The sequence below is a fragment of the Chiloscyllium punctatum genome, chromosome 13, assembly GCF_047496795.1.
Source record: "Chiloscyllium punctatum isolate Juve2018m chromosome 13, sChiPun1.3, whole genome shotgun sequence".
In the NCBI taxonomy this organism is placed as follows: domain Eukaryota; kingdom Metazoa; phylum Chordata; class Chondrichthyes; order Orectolobiformes; family Hemiscylliidae; genus Chiloscyllium; species Chiloscyllium punctatum.
In genome coordinates, this window is record NC_092751.1 from 85,759,725 (window position 1) to 85,779,086 (window position 19,362).

The following is a 19,362-nucleotide window of genomic DNA, read 5'->3' on the forward strand; positions in this document are numbered from 1 at the left end:
CTGTTGAAATCCTTTTATGCTTTTTTGGTTTTGCTGTTGGCCTATTAATTGAGTAATCATTCTGATTATTTAGAATGATTTAACGGGGTCTCCAATAATTTCAGGGTCCCAGAAAAACAGCAAATAGATATAAAATTAAGTGAAAGCGATTTAACACAGGCAGCTGTAGAAATTTCTTACACAAAAAGTTGTAAGCTTGTGGAATTCACTACTCGAATTATCACTTTAATTTAAGGATTAAATAGGCAGGTTAAGGAGGAAGGGATAAAAGGATAAGGGAGTAGGGTGAAAAGGGATTAGGATACAGTTGGAGATAAACACCACCGTGGACTGAGTGAACTATTGCCTTGCTGTAATCTCTGTGTAATGTTAGAGGCATTCAAAATAACTTCAGGGACCAACTTTGGACTGCCAATGACTTTAACCAGAGCTTGACTTGGCTTAAAAGTCTCCAACAGATCTTCTTGGTGGAGTTTTCGTGCATTTGTAGTAGATTAAAGAGGCTGCAAAAGCTTCTAGTGAGAAATGGTGCATTGTTACAGGAGGATTACAAATTGAAAAGGACAATTTCCTTGAGAGAATTTTAGTAGGCTTGACAAATGATGGGAAACTGTTAAGATTAGAGTGGGGCTGAAAATGTGTTGCTGGAAAAGCGCAGCAACTCATTCCTGACTCTCATTCCTGAAGAAGGGCTCATGCCCGAAACATCGATTCTCCTGCTCCTTGGATGCTGCCTGACCTGCTGCGCTTTTCCAGCAACACATTTTCAGCTCTGATGTCCAGCATCTGCAGTCCTCACTTTCTCCTATAAGATTAGAGCGGTGCTGGAAAAGCACAGCAGGTCAGGCAGCATCCAAGGAGCGGGAAAATTGACGTTTCGGGCAAAAGCCCTTCATCAGGAATTTCTGATGAAGGGCTTTTGTCTGAAACGTCGATTTTCTTGCTCCTCGGATGCTGCCTGACCTGCTGTGCTTTTCCAGTCTCACTCTAATCTAAACTTTAATCTCCAGCATCTGCAGTACCCACTTCTGACTAAATGATGGGAAACTACAAATTATGATTTTCAGTTTAGAACTCCTACATCTATTCTATCTCCATTTTCTCACCTTTTTTGTTTGTATCTTCAATGTCTTTTCACCTTTAGAATCTCAGAATTGTTATGGTGCAGAAGGAGACCATTCAGCTTATTGTGTCTGTGTCTGAATGAGCATCTCACTTAGATCCATTTTCCTGCCTGCTCCCTGAACCCTGCACATTGTTCTGTTTGCATGCCTTACAGAACCTGCCTCTATCACATCCGCAGACAGTGCGTTCGAAACCCTAACCACTTGTTGCATGAAGAAGGTTTCTCCTCATATCACCGTTGCTAATTTTATTGAAGTATGCTTTCTTTTACCCTAAATCTGAGTCCTCTCGATCTTAATCTGGTTGTGAAGTGACTCCACAGAGGCCAGTATCCCATTACCAAGTCACCCTGTATTTATACATGAACAGTTCTTGACTATAGTACTGCCTCATAACAGAGTCAGGCACCAGAGTATCTCTGACACCCTTTTTAATCATCAGCCATGGCTCCCTGATGGGACCAGATTAACAGCCCTAATCAGGGATTTCACATTCTATGATACCCAGCTGGCTACCCTTGTTAGAATCACGGTAATATTTGTGCATGGTGATATTTTCTGTTCTTATTTTGTCCTGCTGTCTTGTAATTTTGAATACTTCAATTTGATCTCCTCTCAGCCTCGTGAATATTCTCATTATCTGCTGTTCTTTCAATTTCTATCAATTACTTCCATTGACAAAAAACCTTTTATATCATTTAAGGTTTTTATTTTAGAAGTTTTCAGTTGATTTGATCCATTAATTTTCTGGTAGAATTGCAGTATCTCTTATTTCCTGCCTTCTACATTACTAAAATCTGATGGTAGGTTTATGCCTCAAATCCTTTCCTCTTGACAGCAAATTATGATTCTATTTTTATTTAATGGTTTTACGATTTTTAATAGAATGTCAAAACGTGGGTGGAAAGCATGGAGATATCATGTGGAAAACCACTTGTTAATTTTCTGCATGCATACTGTGAATTTATTGTCCACATTCTGACAGGAGGTTGGAAATACTTCAGAGAAATCAAGGTCTGGAGATCTTTAGATTAGTAAAGCAAAATAAGAACACTTTTTTAAAGGGAGCCAATCATGATAGGATTTATACTGATGGGTTCAGAGGAAAGGTAGGTCACCTAATTTTAATTCACTGAAAAGTTTTTTCGACATGAAGTTAAAATTGGCTGATTAATTGTTTCTCTCCCCACCCCTGCTGTCAGAGTTGAGTATTGCCAGTATTTTCTGTATTCATTTGGATATTCTGTATCTGAAGTATTTTGCTTCAATTTAATCTGATATTGGTGGTTAATGGTAATATTCCTTTTCCAACTTTCTTTTACCCATCAATGGCCAGACTTCTTCTGTTGAGGTTCTAAACTCCAGAATTTCCTCCCTAAATCTCTGCCTCCCTTTATTCCATTAAGGTACTTGTCAATACCTACCATTTTGATTAAGCTTCTGGTCACCTATCCCAATTTCTCCGTATGTGGCTAAGCATCAAATCTTATTTAATAATGCTTCTGTAAAATTCTTTGAAGGTCTACTCACTGAAAGTACTATCTAAATGCATGCTGCTGTTGCAAGAGGACTTGCTCATGTAATTTCTCCACAGCAGCACTTGGTACTGCAATACACTTCCATACGATCCTGAATCTTGCCAGGACTTTAACCAAGGGCATCCTCTTTGTGTGGGAACTGCAAGGGACAGTCTGTTGGGATCATAATACTCCTTCTGATTCTGATGTGGAACAGTGCACTGAGCTAGTGGTCATCCTGTCCAGGTATAAGTACCCTGCTGGTTGTCAACATAGAGTTTAGAGTCTAGATTAGACTCGGCTTTTGCCCAAAATGTTGATTTTCCTGCACCCCAGATGCTTCCTGACCTGCTGTGCTTTTCCAGCACCACTCTAATCTGGACTCTTGATTTCCAGCATCTGTAGTCCTCACTTTTGCCAACAGAGAGTTTTGAGGCCATGGACTGGATTTTCCTTTCAGGAGAGGGAAAAAGAAGTCAGAACTATTTTCAGGTCTTAATCCTGCCCGCGGGTAAACAGCCACTTAATTCCCAGTCAGTTTCCCATAGGGTGGCCGATTTACGGAATGCAAGCCCTTTTAAAGCTGGTATCAAATCAGAGGCTTTTCAGCATTAGCTTGCATTGGAAGGTGAGTAAGAGAAAGGATGCTTCAAGATAGAGGTGCCTTCTCTTCAATTCTTTGAAATTTCTAATTAAAACTTAGCTGCAGCCGCTAGGACGTGGCTCCGTAAGATTAGGAGGAGGGGTGTGAAAACCCTCTAAAGGGTGGCCTAAGGTTTTATCCACTACCAGGCTGTACAGAAGGGTTCTTAGAGGCTTGCTTGGAGTGCTGCTGCTCCACCTCCAACAGGCCTGTTGACAGGCACCTACGCTGCCACTGAACACAACCCTCCACATGGTTGTTTTTAGCTCCAACTCACTTGTTGGAGAATAAATCTCCTGAGTTTATCTAGTCCAGATGACTATTCCTGATGTTTGATTAGAATCTTTGGAACTCCTTGCCACAGATCTCAGTGGCAGCAGAGTCCTTGTGACTATTTAAGGCTGAGATAGATTCTTCATCAGTAGGGGAAATAAAGATTGGGGTGAAAGAGCACAAAAGTAGACATGAGGAATGTTGGATCAGCCATGACCCAATTAAATGTTGATTCAGGGTGGAGGGGCAGAACAGCCTACTCCTGTTCCTATTTCATTGGGTCTTAATATGGACTTATTTGTTCTGGAGCTGTCTAGAATGAAGCTTAATCTCTTCACCTTCTGACTCAAAGGTTGGAACAATACTATTGTGCCAAAGGAAAATTACTCACTTTCAGCAGGAACCTATTCTGTATTCTATAGAGTATTTCTCAGTAGTTCAGTACCTGCTGCTTATTGCTAACATAGATGATGAGAGAGGATAAATCATTTACAGTATATACATCATGATATCTCATAAACTCCGTCTAATTTATGGACAGTAAATTAGGTCAGTAATTGTTCAATACAGTCCCTCTGTCCTAAGTTCAACTTCTAATTGGCTTTATTTATTTGCAGCTTTGTGTGAGTGCATCTATGGAGACAAGTAGGCTCTTAAAGAGATTAATCTGCTTATTTTATTCAAACATGTTAAAGGTCAAATGACAAGGTTGACAGTTTTCATCGCCAATGTATCTGGGCCCTACAACTCCCCTGTATTTTTTCTGCTTTTCCATTTCAGTGTACATGGATGTACCATTCCTCATGTTTGACAATAGTTTTGGTCAATGGGAACATCAGATGCAAATCAAAACAAACCCTTAATGAACATTTGGATGTACATCACAGCCTCAGAGCACGACCACCAACAACAATTATTGCTGTCTATGTAGTACCTTTAATGTAGAAAATTATCCTAGGGGACTATACAAGAGTGTGACTGAATAAAGATCGACATAGATCTGAAGTAGGAGTTCTTAGGGTGGGTCACCAAAAGCTTGGTCAAGGAGGAGACAATCAAAAGGGGAGAAAGAGACAATTGGGAATTGAACCTAGAATCTTCCTGTCTGTATGCGCAGTTCCAAACACAGGCCTGAATTTATAAACTTTCACTTGGAGAGCCTAAGCTATTTAATTCGTAACAGAGCCAAGTTTTCCGAAAAGTTAAAATCAGAGTTAGCTGTGAAGCAATGGCCTGGAAGATATTTTCAAACACAGAATGCAATGTAAGTTGTATGGAATACCAAATAAAAGCAAAATACTGCCAATGCTGGAGATCTGAAATAAAAACAGAAGATGCTGGGGAAGCTCAGCAGATGTGTCAGCATCTCTGGAGAGAAAACAGTAACAATGTTTTGAGTCCAATATGACTCTTTGCAGTATATGATTGGAGAACTTAAAGCAATTTGTGATTACTATAAAAAAATTTAAAATCAATGGCAGGCACAGTACTGGAAAACTTCATTCATAGGCTTTATTAGGAATCCAGAGTGTGGTGCTGGAAAAGCACAGCAGGTCAGACAGCATCTGAGGAGCAGGAGGATTGACGTTTCAGGAATTCAGGAATTCCTGATGAACCTGCTGTTCTTTTCCAGCACCACACTCTCGACTCTGATCTGCAGTCCTCACTTTCTCCTTCCTTTATTAGGAATTTTCCAAGTTGGTTTCTGAACGTCACAGGAAATGACTTTTCTTGTTCATCAGGGCTGTGTAGCTAGTAAGATTAAGCAAGGAGTTGTGGATTGAAGCAATATTCCAGTGACTTGAGCCCTTAATCCAGGCTGTACATCAATGCTAAGGGGGAGCCATCTTTTGATGAAGACTTTAAACAATTCAGTTTGATGTGAAAAAACAGCCCAGGGCACTATTTGAACAAGAGCAGAAGAATTCTCACTGTAGCTTGGCCAATATTTTTCTTTCCGCAAATGTCAGTGAAACAGATTATCTGGTCATAACCAAATTGCTGCTTTTGGGATCTCATTGTGTGTGAGTTGGTTGTTGTATTTGCCTTCAAAACATTACCTATCTTTCAAAAATGCTTAATTTTGAAGTTGTGTGGGATGTCCTGGGGATGTGTCAAGTAAGCTATATAAATGCAACTTGTTGTTTTCTCACTGATGTATATGGCACAACCACAGATGGTATGTGTGAAGAGATGGTGATACAGCTGTAATGTCACTGGATTAGCAATCCAAAGGCCTAGGCTACTATTCTGAGGGCATAGGTTCAAAACCCACTACCGCAGCTGAATTTAAATTCAGTTAACGAATCTGAAATGTAAAGCTAGTTCCTAAAAACATCAATTGTCATAAAAATCCACTTCATTCCTAGAAGTCCTTTAGGGAAGGTAATCTGCCAGCTTTACCTCTTCTGACATACATGTGTCTTTCTGGAATACAAATGTGGCATGGACTGTTAAGTGCCCTCTGAAATGACTTAGCAAGCTACTCAGTTCAAGGGAAAATTAAGGACAGTGAACAAACATTGGCTTTGCCAGGAAATTAAGATTCTAGCCTAGCTCATGACACCCACATCTTGTGAATGAATTGAGAAAAGCACATAGCCACAAAACAAAGCTTCCCTCAGCAATCTCTCTGGTTAGTTTTAGTATGAGGAACATTGTGACTTGGTCTTGGTATAGCTGCAATGAAGACTAACTTAATATTCGTTAAAAAAAAGATGAAGATACATTGGGAGTGTGTGCACCTGACTGGATCCAAAGTGTGAGTGTGGTTAACACTAACTGCACAACAGAACATGAACATATAAAATTGTTTTAGTTGGTTCAAATTGTGAATAAATATAATTCAAGGAAGAGTTACACAATCAGTGTTTTGTGAGTGCCACTATCAATCTAATTGCGACACGCGTATTCTGGATCCTGGTGCATGCAACAGATCTTCCAAACGGTGCGTGTTGAGACCCCAGATACACATTTCCCCCAAACATTACTGAGTAATGATGAAGATAGAAACCCTGACAGTTTGCCGTTCCCTCCCAACTCATTCATCCGTCTCCTGTTAGTCTGACTGAGCTTTGTGAGTTAGCACTGACAGAGGATCAAGTCAGAGACCTTCTCTGAGCTGAAACCGCTCATTAATCCTCTTATTGCCTGTCCATATCTTTACCTCTCTCTCCTAAGATATTCCTGAAGATTTAAAGCAAACATTTTGTCACTTGCCCTTGTATCTCTTTTAGATGCTCACTGTCAAATTTAGTTTGAATACATTCAAATGAATCACTATTTTGCTACATTCATAAGCTTTAAATAAATGCAAGTTGTTGTTGCATGGTCCACCCAACGAGTTAACCTCACTGAGACAAGGAGCTAGCAACGAAGGCAGGCAGCACTTTGATTAATCGCTCAATCCTGTTTTATCATTTGCAAGAGGGTGCAGTCTTTTTAATTATTCATTCTCAGTATGTGGCCAGTATTGCAGAGAATAGAACAGAATTCTTCCAGTGTGGAAACAGGCCTTTCGGCCCAACAAGTCCACACCGACCCTCTGAAGAACAACCCATCCAGACCCAGTCCCCTACTCTTATTACTCTACACTTTCCCTGACTAATGCACCTAACTTACACACATCCCCAAATACTACAGGCAATTTAGCATAGCCAGTTCACCTAAACTGCTCATCTTTGGACTGTGGGAGGAAACCGGAGCAAACCCACACAGACATGGGGAGAACGTACAAACATCACACAGACAGTCACCCGAGGCTGGAATCGAATCTGGCTCCCTGGCACTGAGAGGCAGCAGTGCTAACTACTGAGTCACCGTGCCGCCCTAAAGTTTGTATTTATTGCCCATCCCACGTTACCCTTATGGCAACCCACAGTGGTGTGCCGGTGGTGAAGGTACGGTGCTGATATTGCGTGGGAAGGATATATTTTGACCCAAGGATTACGATTATATATTTGCAAATCAGGATGGTGTGTGATTTGGAGGAGAATTTGGAGTTACTGGTTTTACTGGTCGTCTGTTGTTTGTTCTTCTAAGTGATGTAGGTGCCATTGACACACTTACACCCAAGAGAAGGAAGCCTAGCATTACTACTCAATCATAATATTTCTTTATTTGTTTTTGTACAGTTCTGAAAATGGGGGACAGCAGGTTCACCAGTGTCCATCCGCAGGCAGTGATTCCTGTCACCAAGGGGATGGCCAAATCGGGAATGGGTGCCCCTTGCTCCAGCCCAGAGCGATTAACCCGGAGAGGCTCAAGGACTTTGGGGAGGATGAGTTCCTAGAAAAAGATGTCAAGACTTATGAAGTAACCGTTACAGGCCGCACAGAAACACAGCTCAGCAATGCCCTGAACATGACAGAGCACAAGACAAACCAGATCCTCGGGATGCGCAGCGGGCAAATCCAATTTGAGGACATCAGTGTAGCAGCCTTTAAAATCTCGAATGGAATCCAGAAAACCCCCTGCACAGTAAGTTGATAGCTTCCTTTCCCAATGTGAGTTCGTTTTGTGAGTGGCAGGCTCACATTCACTGAGTCTAAGGCGGAGAGTTGGCATCTTCATACTCCAGCAGTATTTGCAGAGGCAAAAACAGAAAGACTTACATTATATGGTGCCTTCAGCAATTTCAGAGTATTCCAGAGTGCTTCACAACCTATGAGTTACTTCTAAAGTATAATCACTGTTCTAATGTAGGTAATACTCCAGCAGATGTGTGCACTACAAGCTTTCTCACACTGCAACATGATTAATGACAATGATAAAGATTTTTTTTTAGATTAGATTAGTTACAGTGTGGAAACAGGCCCTTAAGCCCAACAAGCCCATACCGACCCTCCGAAGAGCAACCCACTCATACCCATTCCCCTACATTTACCCCTTCACCTAACACTATGGGCAATTTAGCATGGCCAGTTCACCTATCCTGCACATTCTTGGACTGTGTTTAATGATATTGATTGAAGGATAACCAGGTGGGACTCTCTTTGAACTAGCACCATGGGATCTTTTTCATCTATCTGAGAGTGCAGAGGAGCCTTCAGTTTAATACTTCACCCCAAATCAAGGCACCTCTACCAGTGCAGAATGGCCTCAACACTACACTGGAGTTAACCTGCATTTTTCTGCTTTATTCCTGATGAAGGGCTTTTGTCCGAAACGTCGATTTTGCTGCTCCTTGGATGCTGCCTGAACTGCTGTGCTCTTCCAGCACCACTAATCCAGAATCTGGTTTCCAGCATCTGCAGTCATTGTTTTTACCCCATCCCTGCATTTTTCTGCTTGAACTCACAACCCTCTTGACTCAGAGGAGTAAGTGGTAGCCACTGAGCCACATCGCTATCAATGCACCTCCTCTCTCACAAACCCCTACCCTGTCAATTCAATTACTTCCAAATTATGTGTGCCCTAGGTTAGATTGCACAGGAAAGACCCCATTACTTACCTTCAGCAATGGGACTAAACACTTCCTTCAACACAGCCCACTCCACCTGTGTATCAGCTTCCATTTAGAACATGAACACTTCAATGGTTTCTCATTTCAAGCTCATTTGTGGGCGGCACGGTGGCACAGTGGTTAGCACTGCTGCCTCACAGCACCAGAGACCCGGGTTCAATTCCCGACTCAGGCAACTGACTGTGTCTGCGTGGGTTTTCTCCGGGTGCTCTGGTTTCCTCCCACAGTCCAAAGATGTGCAGGTCAGGTGAACTGGCCATGCTAAGTTGCCTGTAGTGTTAGGTAAAAGGGGTAAATGTAGGGGTCTGGGTGGGTTGTGCTTTGGCAGGTCGGTGTGGACTTATTGGGCCGAAGGGCCTGTTTTCACACTGTAAGAAATCTAATCTCTCTGAACTCTTTCAAATCTATACAGCCCTAATTCTGTCACTTCACCACCAATATCTTGTCCCCAATTTCTGAAAAGTAACACCCCCCCCCCACCCCAAGGCACACATCCAAAATGTCTTTCTCTCTCCACCTTCAAGACTCCACTTGAAACCCAACTCTGACAAAGATTTTGGTCACGTTATTAGTTTCCTTTATACTTTCATGAGCTGTGAGCATCACTGACAAGGTCAAGATCAGTTGCCCAACCCTAATTATCCTAGAACAGACATTTCAGAATTAAGTGTCGATCACATTGCTAAGGGTCTGGAACCTCATATAGGCTAGACCAGGTAGAATGACAGATTCCCTTCCCTAAAGAACAGTAGTGAACAGCATGTGGTTTTTTTTACAATCAATGACATTTTTACTCGCAACCATCATTGCAATTAGCTTCTAATCCTAGATTCACCCACAAGAGGAAACATCCTTTCATCTTTCAGGCTTTTTAAATATCTGCTCAATATCTTGGAATTACCTTCCCTAACGCATGGTTTGCTGATGGATCAATGTGTTATTTCTCTAACCCTTTCTCCCAGTTCTTCCAACAACAACTTCTGTTATATACCATCTTTAACATAAAGTGTTCAATGCATTTCACAGGAGTATTAGAAACAAGACCCTGGCATTAAACAGATAAAGAGATATTACTGCAAAATCTAGAACAAACGTAGTACTAGTTTCAGTAATGGTGACCATGAAATTATCATCAATTGGTCTAGAAAACCCGTCTGGTTTACTAATATTCTTCAGGGAAGAAATTCTGTTGTCTGCACCAGACTCCAAACCAACAGCAATGTGGTTGACTTGAACAAGCTATTTAATTCAAGGGACTCTTAGGAATGGGTAACAAATATTGGTCTTTCCAGTAACATATATATCCATGATAGAATAAAAATAATTAAAGACCAAAATTTGCTCAGAGGTGTATTCTAAGTAACGTATATAAAGAGATATTGCTAGTTTCAGAAAGAAATTCTATGCTTGGATCGGCAGCTGAAGACATGGCAACCAATGGTGGAGCAACTGAAGTAGGGGCGTGCAAGAAGCCATCAGCTGAGATATCTCAGGAGAGTTATGGGAGTGGAGGAGATCACGCCTTAGTTAGATTTTAGAAGAGGGTTGGTAACATTTTAACTTCTGTCTCATGGAGGGATCCAGTGAGCACATTTCAGAAAGGTGAGTTTTACCACAACAGTAAACATGAGTTTTGGGGAAAATAAAACATTCCAAAGCCACAAGTGTTCATTTAGTGAGCTGGAGCAGGGATGATTGGCTGAATGGCCTCCTTCTGCACAATCGCACTTCTGTGATTCATTGAAATTGATCATTTAAATATTTAATCAATAAAAATGATATGTTAAAAAGTGCCTAGCAATGGAGTTTACTAATAAAACATTTTCTTTACTCCTTTGCTTAAGCAGCAAAGCAAGTGAACTGTTACATTTCACTGTCAGTATACCTTTCAGATGCATGTTTATGATATCATCAGTGTATCTATGCATTTGACCTGAAGGCCTAAAGGTCTCATATGCCATCTCACCTTGGATCACTTGAAGCATAACACTCAACAAAAGCTGCTCTTTGTTATAATCCAATAGTTTAATGTTAGCCCATACACTTATGTGCCTATGAATGTAACATTTGTACATAACAGTTACCTGTACTTAAATATCTGTTAGCCTCTTCAAATCTCCCACTCCCCTGACCACAAGACTGTCATTCTCTTCCAAGATCACTAGTGAACCTTTTGGCAAAAAATGAGGAACAGAACCAGCCACTGATTGGTGGAACAGCTCCTCATAAAGTCCTTCACCAATACTTGTATTTTGAACAAAAGCTCAAGGGTCACATATTGATGATGTACCAAAATCTCTACAGTGGGACATGAGCACATGACCTCCTGACACTGAAAGATGCTACTCAAACTTGATAACCTTTATCCTACTGTTCTCTGACTCAAAACTGAGGCTGTATTTCACAGACTCAAATAAGTGTTTGCTAGGATTTTGATGGATATTTATAACTTGTCAACAGCCAATAAACCTTGGCCTCAGTTACTCAGAAAATATACTCTTTTTGTTTATTCCCAGTATTCCAGACTCTCTAAGCAATATGGGATGGATCTGTACTTGAAGAAGGAATATCTGCACTACACGGGAACTGTGAAAGAGCGAGGGGTATGGTACTTGCTAACGTCACTATCAAAGGTACAGAAAGTAAAATTGGCTAGTTATCCTTCCTAAGAGAAAGGTAGCTTAGTACTGTAAATACAGGAATCTCAAACAGGAACTAAAAGAAAATTGGGAATATATCAGTATCTCTCAGTATCTATAAAGAAATAAATTATTAATTAATATTTTGGGTGTAGAAAGGTTGAAAACAAAAAATGCTGAAGACCACACTGGGTCAGGCAGCATCCATGAGAAAAGGAAAGCCTGACCTGCTGTGACCCCCAGCATTTTTTGTTTCCAGTTCTGATTCCAGCATCTACAGTCATTTGCTCCTGATCTGAAAGATTGCTTCAGAACATGTGGATTAAGTTAGTTGGTTAAATCAGTGATTTTTAAACCTTTCCATTTATGACAACTAAGGCGAGGAGAAAGACCTTTTTGAGCAGCTGTTGGTTTTACCTCACTTTATTTTACATGCTGCTGCAAAACCAACTCATCAGATTAAATGGAAACTTCTGAAAACTAGGAACGTTTTGTTAATTTTTTTTCAATATTGAGTAAGAATTGTATAGTTTTGGGAGTACAGAACAGAGCATTGCTGAAAAATGTATACATTTTGTTGAAGCTTATCATTTTGCACTCATCAGGATACTTGCAAGAATACCAATCTTAAAGGGAACAATATTTCACACTATATGAGAAGACAGTGCTGATTGATTGGCAAGAACACTATAGTGTATTGGAAGCTACAGAATATTAATATACATTGCTCATTACTGACAGGAAATCAATGTACACACATTACACTTTGATTTTAACTTATCAAAATAGGTAACTGGCAGTATCTCGTTCCTTAGGGAAATGCCTTGACCAATCAATGCCAACTTGTTGTTTTAAATTTAAACAAAGCTTGGCAGTTAGTCATCAATCATCATCTAACTGATTAATTCTATATGGTAATACCAATCAGAGTCCGCTTGTCAATCAATCAACACTCTCTTCTCAAAACAGTAAAAAATGATGTGCCATTTACATTGGTATTCTTGCAGATATCCTGATGAGTGTAATACAGAAAACTTCAGCAAGATTAAATATCAAAAGTATATTTTAATTTCTTTGAGAAACAAAAGCATAGACATTTCTGTATTAAAATCATATAAGTTTATTTGGAAACATTCTATTGTGGTATAAAATCAGGACAGTAATCTTCTTTTCAGAATCTAATACTTTTCTGACATCCATATTAATCAAACAAAACAACAGTAACCTATATCTTGTTTTAAAACACAATATTGTGACAACTTGAGCTATGCATGTAGGGGCCGGATTGGTTGAGTGACATCACACAAGAAGTAGAGATGAAAGTTCTGTTTTCTTCTCTCATCTGAGCTTGATTTTGCAGTATTGAACATCAGTGGCTCCTTACTTTCACAAGCCTGCAGACTACCCTTGCTGTGTATTCACTGGGTGATGCATATTCTAGATGACTGGATTATCTCAGAACAATGCATTAGTGACTGTGAGAAACAAAGCTCACTCACTTCAATAATTTCAGTCCGAGACAAGATCTGAAGCAATCAGTATGTTTATTATACACTTGCAAGAGTGGTGCCTGAAGTAAGGCACCCAGAGTTGAGCAAGTACGTATCTTATATAGGATTCACTCCTCCCAACCCTGTGCCCATTACTATTGTTTATCTCTTGCCTTATCCGGCCTTGTGCATAACAAAGTACAGGTTTTACTCGGCCATTTCACCACATCCTGCTGTGGCCCATTGTTAGGTATATCCTTCTTCACTATTATCTACATCCTCCACCTGTGCCATTTCCTCCCTTTCCCCACCCATATTGATCCTTATGACCTTTTAATTGGGGTTTGTTTTTGTGATTTTGCAAAAGTGGGAAACAGATGCTTATAACTACCATTTGTACAGGCATATCCGGCTTAACCTACATCCTCACAGCACCTTTTTTATTTGTCTGTAACATCTACCATTGTTTGCAGGCACGTTTCATTCTTGTATGCACATTTTAGCTAATACAAAAGCAATTATATATTTCCTTCACATAGTTTTCATTCTTGTTGACTCAGCTCTTGGTTGAAACAATTATACACTGGTGTGAGTGCATTTACCTTGCATAAGTAATTATGATTGCAGAAGTAACACTACTTTACCTATATCCACAATTTCCCCCTTTTTCTTTAATTACCATTTGTTATCTTCTGCATTTTCCTTTTAAGCATCACCCCCAAAATTCACAAGCATCATTCCGGAGATTTCATCCATCTTGGTCTCACTCATCCCCTCATTATTTAATCGATAAAGTTCCCCTGCCTGATTCCCTTTTAGGGGCATCTGTTTCATTAAGGCTGTCTCAATCAGTCTTTGGGTGAGCCCTCTTATAAAGGGTATGATACAACAGCCAATGGCTACCAATACACCGACTACTACTATCAGGGAAGTAAGGATGGAAACCACCACCCCCTTCCATTTTCCAAACCATGATTCAAGCCATCCCGTGAGAGACGTGTCTACTCCTGAATTCTCAGCCAGTTCCTCTGCTAAGGTAGTCAATCCCCTTAAGACCTGAGTAATTGAACCATCAGGCACAGTGCTATTAGGAATAAAGGTACAACAGCTTCCTCCTAACATCATACACACACACCCTTTTTCTGCTAAAATCATATCAAGGGCCATTCTGTTTTCCCATCCTACTTGTCGCATCAAGCTGTTCTGATATTCCTTTAACCGCATCTATTGTATAATTTATAAATTGATGTTGATTATAGAAAATGTAATTTATCCAATCTACATTTTTATTAATTGTTACCCACCAAAAGAGAGCTGACTCTTAGCCTGCTGTAATCTGGTTAAGAGCCTTGAACTCATCAGGTACTCCCCTAGGGACTCCTATAGAATCGAGATAAATCCTGTCATCAAAGGAAATGTCTAACAGTGATTTCTTACTCCTTTCCTTTTTCCCTACTACCTTTTCCTACTCAAATGCCAGGATAGATGGAATTGCCAATTGTACAATTGCACATATCCCTCTCCAATCCGGAGGGAGGGTGGGTCTCTATATTTTGCCCCCACAGTACCACCACAGATCCACTCGGGGAACCTTTAGTGCTGAGTAGTTCCCTCCCTTGTCCGTTTCGGTGACATTCTTAATCTCTGTACATAATTTCAGCTCCCCCAAATCTCTCGACCAATTTGTACCTCGTCTATACACACACAACGTGTGATTTCCAACTGCGGCTGAAAACGTAGGCGGGGGTAGCTTTTGAATCTTTCTTCTCCAAGGGAGGGAACATCAGAGATAGGGAGGTACAATTCCTATCATTCCATGCAGTCTCATCCTGATACAGGGCTATCATACATTTCATGCCCTTCCTGTCTCGCTTCCACCCGAGCGGAAAGGGAACCCCCTGGGCCACTGGCCGACTGGAGGCACATGCATAGCAATTGCTTTTGTTCAGACTTTTTACAGTATACTTTACCCATTCAACGCAGGCATTTGCATCCCCATACCCAGTTTCTATTTCAATGGTCTGTTTTAAGTCCTTTACCTCTATAATCTTTACTACTTTAAGGTCATCGGGAGGGGTGAAAGGTTGTACCTTATTATCCAGGAGTTCTGCCCATTTTCCCTGTCCTACACTAATTCGAAAACAACAGCCTGAGAAATCATTCCCGTTTGCTTTCATTTCTATCTCAAATATTTCATTTAATTGTATCTCATAGGTGCCCCCCCCCGCCCCCCTAGAATTGCTTCATGCCATGTGGTTTTCTTTATCGTTAAGTATATTAGGTTACACTTTTTACCGGGACAATCGAGAGCTGGTCGGAAGGGGGCCCAGTGTACTGTGACAAGACCATTATACGGAGTACCATCCCCAAGACCATCCCCATAGGACTTAAGATGTCTCTCTGAGCTGTGGTACTGTCTCTGATTATGTACATGCCCACAATTTACTAAGCTGCATGCATCAGCATCTATTACTTGTGGATTATCAGACTCAGGAACTGTTAATAACACGTATGAAAATGATATTTGACAAAATCCCGATACTAAGAGGGCTAGCATCATAACTCTAAGCATCCCCAGCATTCTAAAAAACGTGCTGAAGCACAAAAAGACTTAATATACAATCCTACAGAAATAATCCTGCGCTCGGGTCGCCACTGTAATAATCAGTTACTCAAAGTCTCTTTAGCCTAAGTTTCAGCTGTCCAGACTTCCTCAACTGGAGATTCCACTGGCCCTTTGATCCGAGTGTAGTGAGTCCAGCCTTTCCCCACCATCCTTATTGCCGTTTCGGTGGTCAAAAGAGCCTGATACGGCCCTTCCCAGTCCGGCTGCAATTTAGTCCCTGTCCATGATTTTACTTAGACCCAATTTCCCGGCAGGATGGGATGAACGGTGAATTCAAGGGGCAGAGTCTGTGCCAATAAACCCTGTTTCCTGAGGAAAGACGAAGAGGAGGGCAAGCCCAGTATATACTTCTTTAAGAACAAGTCTTTAGTTTCGGGAATTGGCAATTCTCTATTCGTTCCCAGCTAAGATAATCCAAATAAGATTTCATAGGGGGATAGTCCCAAATCTTTCCTTGGGGCTGTTCATACTTGCAAGAGAGCTATAGGTAAACATTTGGTCCAAGGGAGTCTGGTTTCTATTATCAATTTAGAGAGCTGTCGTTTGATTGTTTGGTTCATTCTCTCAATCCTTCCTGATGATGGCGGGTGCCATGGAGTATGGAACTCCCAAGAAATTCCCAACCCTTTCATTATCCCCTGTAACACTTTAGAAGTAAAATGAGTTCCTTGGTCGGAATCTATACGGTTCACTAGCCCATATCGGGGAATTATGTGCTCTAATATTGTTTTAGTCACCCCACTCGCAGTGGCAGTAGCTAGGGGCTATGCCTCAACCCAACCGGATAAATGATCTACTATGACCAGCATATATTTTAGTCTTCCTACTCTGAGTAGTTCAGTATAATTTACTTGTATACTCTGGAAGGGTCTCAATCCTGGGTCTCTTCCTCCTGGGGTCTGTTTTCTCAAGACTTTCTTATTTACCTTTCTGCATATTATACATCCCTCACGTATTTGTTTAGCAATTGTATATATTCCTTTACATCCATATTCCCTAAGAACTAAATCACTCATTGCTTGTACTCGCCAATAGCTGCCTTGATGTAGGACAGCCATAATTTATCACATCATCATTTTGTTTAACATTTCCCTTCCATCAGGTAACATCCAATGCCCGTCTGCTGTTTTTGCAGTCCCTAAATCTTGCAATTTATTTTCCTCTCTTTCAGTAAATTTAGGAGCTTCCCGAGGATCGGGGACAGTAGATATTAGGGAATGAATCACCACTTCTTGTGGGTTCAGGGCTGCTTCCTTAGCCACTTCATCGGCTAATCTATTCCCCCTAACCTCTGGTTCACTTCCTTTCTAATGACCATTTACATGCACTACTGTTATTTCTCAGGGGAGTAATAGGGATTCCAAGACCCGTTTAATCAACTTCTCATGTACTAATTCCTTCCCCCGGCTATTGATCAGTCCTCTTTCCTGCCATATCTTTCTGAAAGTGTGCACAACACCAAATACATATTTAGAGTCAGTGTATTCTGTTCCCTCTTTGTTTTCTAATGCCCTAAGAGCTCTTTCCAATGCATAGAGTTCATAGGTCTGAGCTGACCACCCAATTGGGAACCTTTCTGCCTCTACCACACTACCTTTCGTGCCGTCTACGAATGCATACCCATTATGTCTTTTCCCTTCAGTCACCCGGGATGATCTGTCTATAAAAAGTTGGGCTCCTGCATGAAACAGAACATCTCTCAGGTCCATACCTTAGTTTGGTATTCTATAATGTCAAGGCAGTCGTGCTCTGGATTCTGAGGAGATTCTCCTTTCCCTTTCCAAAGAAAGGCAGCTGGATTTAAACAATTGTCCGTGACCAACACTAGATCATCCTTTTCTATTAATATTGCCTCATATTTCAGAATCCGTGAGTCTGTCAACCATCGCCCAGCTTTTTGGTTTAGGATCGTTCTCACTTGGTGTGGAGTGCTTACTATTAGGGCTCCCCCAAATGTAAGCTTTCTGCTTTCCTCCACCACTTATCCACGGTAGCAAAGAGGTGGAAAGCTTTATCTAGAGAAGGTAAGGCTAACATGGGGGCATGAATCAGATCTCTTTTGAGTTCCTCAACTAGTTCTTTTTCCTCACCATCCCAACTTAGACACTTTGGTTCCCCCTCTAATAGTTGGAGATATAATTTCTTAGTCTTTTGAGCATAAGAATCAATCCACAATCTGCAATATCCCGTTAGACCCAAAAATTTACGTAAATCCTGTTTAGTCCTGGGCAGCGGCATCCCCAATATTCTCTCTATCGGTTCCGGGCTTATCTTTCGCTTTCCCTCACTAACTAAATGTCCCAAGTATTTTACTTCTTGCTCCACATATTGTAGTTTGTTTTTAGATACTCGCAGTCCCTGTTGACCCAGGAAATTCAATAATTTGTTAGTGGCTTCTACTACTCTTTCTCTTCTTTCTCCTGTTACTAAGAGGTCGTCTACATACTGCAACAGGGTAGTTCCCTTGGGGCTGCTAAATTTCTCCAATATTTGTTCTAGCATCTGTCCAAATAAATTCAGGGATTCTGTAAACCCCTGGGGAGCACGGTCCACCAGTATTGCTGTTTCCGTCCTGTCTTGGGATCTTCCCATTCAAAGGCAAACAAATTCCTACTTTCCTCCACCAAGGGACAAGCCAAAAGGCATCCTTTAAATCTATCACACTAAACCATTTGTGGTCATGAGGGTTCTTACTTACCACTGGGTGCCTGATCTGTACTATTCAATTCAATGTTCTCAAATCCTGCACCAATCGATAAGTTCCATCGGATTTCCATACTGGTAGGATTGGGGTATTATAAGGAGACATACAGTCCATCTCTAATCAGTCCCTCAATTACTGGCTGCAGTCCTCGTTTACCTTCTATGGAAATGGGATATTGTCGCTCACAGACAACATCCCCTTTCCTTTTTAAACTTATTTCGAGGGGAGGTATCTGTATTTTTCCACGATTCCCCTCTCTAGCCCATACAATAGGGTCTATCTCTCTGTCCACATCCTCTGTCAACATTGCCATTTGTACAACTAATTCTTTTTCCTGAATTCCAAGCTCCAGTCCTAAGAGGATAATTAAGTAAGTTACTTCCTATGTCGGGATATACAACAGTTCCCTTGTGACTGTATCCTTAGGACCTTCTATCATCATAGCTTCAAATACTGGAGCAGTACATCCTTCCCCTTTTACCCCGGAAACAGTAATTGACCGTGTTGACATTCCTACTTTCTTTGGTTAAAAATTCAGCGATGACCGTGCTGCCCCCATATCTACTAGGAAGACTACCTCTTCCCTACAGGGTCCCACCTTCAAGTTTATCAAGGGTTCCTGGTGGGCAGGAACCCCTGACACCCCGATTCTTCATCAAAATTCATAAGCAGAATTGCCGTTTCTTCCCTTTGTAGATCAGGACACTCCCGCTTAAAATGCCCTATCTTTCCGCAATAATAGCATCCTGCCCCTGTCACCCGAACCCTCTATCAAATGCTTCCCCCTTGTCCTCTCCCTCTCCCTCTCCCTCTCTGTCCTACATGCTGCCACCCGCCGCTCTGGTAGCTCACTATTGGTTCCATTCTTTTCTTCAACTGTAA

General features: G+C 41.1%; 1 protein-coding gene and 1 long non-coding RNA gene across 3 annotated transcripts in view; one reads left to right on the forward strand and one right to left on the reverse strand.

Moving 5' to 3' along the window:
• The window catches only part of LOC140484595 (L-threonine ammonia-lyase), a 56,352-nt gene that overhangs the window by 655 nt on the left and 36,335 nt on the right, over positions 1 to 19,362 (forward strand). For both annotated transcript variants that reach the window (XM_072583086.1, XM_072583088.1), the window contains exons 2-3: positions 7,691 to 8,036; positions 11,538 to 11,654. In XM_072583086.1, the coding sequence (XP_072439187.1) occupies positions 7,691 to 8,036; positions 11,538 to 11,654 (463 nt within the window). The remainder of the gene's footprint in view (positions 1 to 7,690; positions 8,037 to 11,537; positions 11,655 to 19,362) is intronic.
• LOC140484596 (uncharacterized) overlaps positions 7,762 to 19,362 on the reverse strand; it is a 36,682-nt gene continuing 25,081 nt past the window's right edge. Inside the window, exon 4 of the long non-coding RNA XR_011962296.1 lies at positions 7,762 to 7,844. This is a non-coding gene — a long non-coding RNA (uncharacterized lncRNA). The remainder of the gene's footprint in view (positions 7,845 to 19,362) is intronic.